The sequence below is a fragment of the Megalobrama amblycephala genome, linkage group LG1 (assembly GCF_018812025.1).
Source record: "Megalobrama amblycephala isolate DHTTF-2021 linkage group LG1, ASM1881202v1, whole genome shotgun sequence".
NCBI lineage: Eukaryota > Metazoa > Chordata > Actinopteri > Cypriniformes > Xenocyprididae > Megalobrama > Megalobrama amblycephala.
In genome coordinates, this window is record NC_063044.1 from 58,816,304 (window position 1) to 58,821,441 (window position 5,138).

Consider the following 5,138-nt stretch of genomic DNA (forward strand, 5'->3'; position numbering starts at 1 on the left):
TTATGCAGACCTACATACGCAGTTCATTGAACATAAACTCAAGCACACCATACAATAGGTTTAGGCCTCAGCATATATGATGCCTTTATAGACTGTTTCAACTCTTATTATGATTCCCAAGGCATATAATTGTGCACACCACATAAAATGTGTTAATCTCTTGCTAAAATACACACACACACACAAAAACAAAACAAAACAAAAAAAGAAAAAAAAAAGAAAAAGAGAAAAAAAGCACTACCTGAAATGCAGTAGCTATCCAACATTTCTTTACCTGGATCCGGACATGCACCTGTGACTTCAGTCGCCAGCAAAGTAGTACATTGGCAGCTACTGTCCTCTAGTGGTGAGCTCTGGTTTTAAAATCAACTGTATTGTTCTCATGTTGCGGCATAGCAGGACGTGTGTATACAAGTAAGGCGTGTTTAAAACATGATGCGATTAAAGTTATGAGCATTTAAATAAGCTTCTCAGACGACACCTAATACAGTTCGCGGCACTCACTTATATGAATATCAACCTAAATCGAATCTATATCAAAACGCAAGTATTAAATGTAAATAATGAAATAGTTCGCTAATTCTTTCGCATTGAAAAGTATGTGTATTGATGCTTTTTTATCGCAAATTAAAGATACATATATTAACAATGAGAAGAAAAGGCTTCATTTGAAAGTTAGTGTACCGCATTTGTGTCTGGCATTCTGTGCGGACATCCCGCCTCACTATCAGGACCCCAGCCAGTCAAGATGGCGGCGCCCCACCAAATCGCCGGGGAGTTTGAAAACTGGCTGAACGAGCGGTTGGACTCCCTTGAAGTAGACCGAGAAGTTTACGGGGCATATATACTCGGAGTGCTTCAGGAAGAGGACAATGATGAAGAGCAGAAGGATGCTCTTCAGGGCATTCTCTCCGCTTTTCTGGTCAGTGCACGCGCATGACACTCGCACGCTCAACTCAGCTGTCAAGATCATTCACACGAGTGGCTCTGCTGTTGTGAATATTGTCAACTTTAAGCATTGTTAAGACCAACTCATTATAAACCCGAAATACGTTTATATGTTATAAACGGAATTATTTTATTGGTTTATTCCCTCCCTCCATTCGAGCAATTAAAGGGTGACACTTGATCAAACGCTTGTTGCCATTCCCCGGTTTATTAACTCAATAAATAATCGAACATGTGTAACTTGATTTCACGTTTGCCCTTTATGTCGGAAACTATGTTTGGATGTAGGTTTACATAAGGTGTGTGCAAAGGTAGATCTGTGTTATAGTGGGAAGTCAGTGTAACCATTAAAATACAGTCGTTTCCATGAACGTGTTAGACTTGCATTGGTAAACAGGTCACTTTATTCTCACAGGAAGAAGACACGCTTGAGGAGGTTTGCCAGCAGATCCTAAAACACTGGACTGAGTGTGGCAGAAGATCTGCAGCGAAGAATCAGACGGAGGGTAGGAAAAGATGAATCACATTTACCCCATATACCAGTTTAATACTGCAGTGTGGTGCATTTGTCTCCATTCAATATTTATTGTAATTAAATGGCAGAACATTATATATTTGTGTGTATATATATATATATATCAGTATATACAGTGTGTATATATAATTTTTTTAAATATTATAAATATATTTACTGTCACATCTGATCAATATATGCACATTTTTAAGGATGCAGTAAATTGATCAGACGTGACAGTAAAGATATATATATATTTCAAATGCATGCTATCTATTCATCAAAGAATCCTGAAAAAAATGCATCAAGATTTCCTCAAAAAATATTAAGCAGCACAATTGTTTTGATCAGTTTTGATCAGCAAATCATCATCTTAGAATGATTTCTGAATGTGATACTGAAGGCTGGAGTAATGTTACAGAAAATTACTTTTTAAATATATTAAATAGAAAAGTAATAAATTGTCACAATAGTTTACAATATTTCCCTTTCTACTGCATTTTTGATCAAACAGATGCAGCATTATGGGCAACAAACTTTAAAAACTTACTGACTCCAAACTTTTGAATGGTAGTGTACATGTTCTTGATAGTACTTAAAAATCAAATTTCTTTTGTTGTAGAGAAACCATCTATGTTATTTTACAATACTTTTTTAATCAATTTGGATCTTCTTCTTTTTTCAGCCACTGTTTTTGTAAAATTGTGAGGTGGTCTTGTTTTTTTCTGATTTCAGATGAGGTTCAGGCCATTGCCAGTCTGATAGAGAAGCAGGCACAGATTGTGGTCAAACAGAAGGAGGTGTCAGAAGAGGCCAAGAAGAGAAAGAGGCTCTACTGGCTCAGTATGCTCATGTAACAGATGAGGAAGAATATCCTTTCAATACATTTCTGTTGTATACTATATTGATTTCCATGACACCCTGTTGAGAACAAATCATCACTCAGTCTCTCTCAAGCTCACGGTTCAGCTGATCCAGTGTGGAGCAGTTTCCTTAACGTTTGTACTGAAGATGAGATGGAGGAACAAGCTGCAGTGGGAATACCGATGGAAAAATGTATCCTTTTTACACAGCATCGCTCCACTGTGATACTATGTAAAAAAAAAAAAAAAAAAAAAAAAAAATATATATATATATATATATATATATATATATATATATTTTTTTTTTTTTTTTTTTTTTTTATTACATAGTATCACTCTACTATGTAATAAAAACAATCACTCTAGGAGAAGATCTGTGCTCTGGTTATGTTCAAAGTGTATAAGTACTTGTTTAGTGTCTAGTACTGTTGTAGGAACAGCTGCAGTGTGATCTACATTGTTTAGATTAGATATCTGTATTATGAACTGTTCCCTTCACTGCCAGCCCCAGCCCTGTTCAAAAACACCAATGTCGAGGATGTTTTAAACCGCCGCAAACAGCAGCGTGACCAGGCCAGAGAGGACGCACAGAAGAAGAAAGAACAGGACAAGATGCAACGCGAGAAAGACAAGCTGGCCAAGCAGGAACGCAAGGACAAAGAGAAGAAACGCACACAGAAGGGAGAGCGCAAGAGATAGAGGGGAAATAGAAAAACTTTTGCAGACTATATATAATGCCAAGGTCATTTACCTAGAAGAGATAAAACAATGAGACCTCAGCAGACAATGTCCCAACCAACAATGTATGCATCCATATCCAGTTTTGGGTCTGATATAGTTTATTGACAGGTAATGTTGGGCCTAAAAAGCTGTTTTCTCGTCTTGTACAAAACTAATCACAAACCAGCAAACTGGGTGAGAATTATATCTCTGTTATACACATTGATTTCAGATTTATTACAGGTGCTGACTGCTGTGCTACTTATTTAAGGGTAAATCACACAAAACTATCAAAAACATGTTCAGGTCACATTTCAACCCTAAAATTTATATATTTTTATTTTGTTTAAAGACCCAATTCTCATTATTCTATTTGAAAAATACTTAAATTGTAAAGTGTAATAGTAATTAAAATAATGTGGTTATACAAAACATCTTACTAATTTCTAATTTTACTTACTAATACAGCAACATTTTATTAATTCATTCTCTTGTTTTACTAAATCATAGCCACGTTGTAATAATTAGTTCCTTGTGTGTGTGTGTGTGTGTATATATATATATGTTGCAAGGCTTGATATATATATATATATATATATATATATATATATATATATATATATATATATATATATATATATAAATTTTTTTTTTTTTTTTTTTTTTTTGAATGGTGAAACGTGACCTGGACATGATTCTGTGAGATTCTCTTTAACATTTAACAGCAGATAACTATCATGCTTGTCTAAAAACAGCATAATTCCTCTTCTTACTGCCTTGAGGGACTTTCAAATAACCTGTGAACCTGTTTTATACGTTTTCCGTAAGCTGCTGCTTAGTAGCACTCCAGCCATTTTTTTTAAACAGTAACTCAAGATACAAAAATATATCTATATTTATTCAGCTCACAAGCTTTTTCAGAACAACCTGAAACCAACTGAAGCCTTCTTGTCATGTAGCAATATATGGAGAGGGCTCAGAGACAACCCAAAGACAGAGAAACATAACTGCTAATCAATTTCTTTTTTTTTTTTTTTTTGCTCAAACTAATAGTGTGGTGGATATTTCTGTCTCAGTTGTGGTTTATTTTTATTGTAGGACACTGAACCTAAGAGATGATCCTAAAGTAAGAAGGGTATGTGTGTGCATATATATCAATTGACAACTGTTCATTTGAAAGCTGCTACATATTGTGCCAATACCTTGTAGACTGCCTTCTCATATACTACAATGGATTGCACTGTAGGCAAACTAATATCTTTAAAACTTTGTCTGTTTGCTTGTAAGATCAGGTGATTTGAACATTCTTTAATCAGAGCAACAATATTTAACATTTTGTATGCTAAAATATCCCAAAATTGGTACAATAAATTGAGCTGTGTAAATGAACGTGTTCACTCTTGACTAATGTGACCAGTCAACTTGAGTCACAGAGAATGTAATGTAGTCCTTTTATCTATTACTCTTGGTGTCATATGTAGGTTTTATACCACAGCCACAAGGTGCTGTTTTAAATGGGATGTTGCCAGGCCATTGGTAGATGCTTTTTTTATCCCATATTCAGTTTGTCCAAAAGGAACATCAGAATGAATCTTCCATTTATGCAATAAGAGCTCAAACTCTTGAATACTGATGACTGGTGAAACTGTTGAACATTCTGTTCTCATCTGTCCAAACACTGCTCTGCTTTTCTTTATATCAATACAATTTAAATGTTATAAGGTCAAATCTGATTCTTGACCATATTCAGGGGTCAACATTTGAAAAACATCCAAATGATTTTATAATGCAAATCACCTAGTGAGTTACACTCTTCAGAAATTATGATATTCTGTAATCTGTTGAGCCCAAACTGCTTGATTTGAGAAAAAAATATGGCCTGGTTTCACAAACAGAGTTTAGATAAAGCCAGGATTATGCCTTGGTTCAATTAGGATATTCAAGTAGCTTTTATAAACATGCCTTTGAAAAAGAAATATTACTGGTGTGCATCTTAAGACAAAACAATGGCACTGACATTTTAAGATCTATCAGTGCAAGTTGCTTTTAGTTAAAACAGCTCAAACCTGCGACTAAGCTTAAGCCTTGTCTGT

At 34.9% G+C, this 5,138-nt stretch overlaps 1 protein-coding gene across 1 annotated transcript; it reads left to right on the plus strand.

Annotated features, from left to right (window-relative positions):
• The first annotated feature begins 381 nt into the window (after nt 1-381).
• ccdc43 (coiled-coil domain containing 43) lies at nt 382-4,434 on the plus strand. Its single transcript, XM_048204652.1, is given in 6 exon segments — nt 382-922; nt 1,364-1,454; nt 2,198-2,281; nt 2,284-2,332; nt 2,469-2,518; nt 2,837-4,434. Coding segments are annotated over 6 exon segments (636 nt in total). The 5' UTR covers nt 382-748; the 3' UTR covers nt 3,025-4,434.
• The last annotated feature ends 704 nt before the right edge of the window (nt 4,435-5,138 follow it).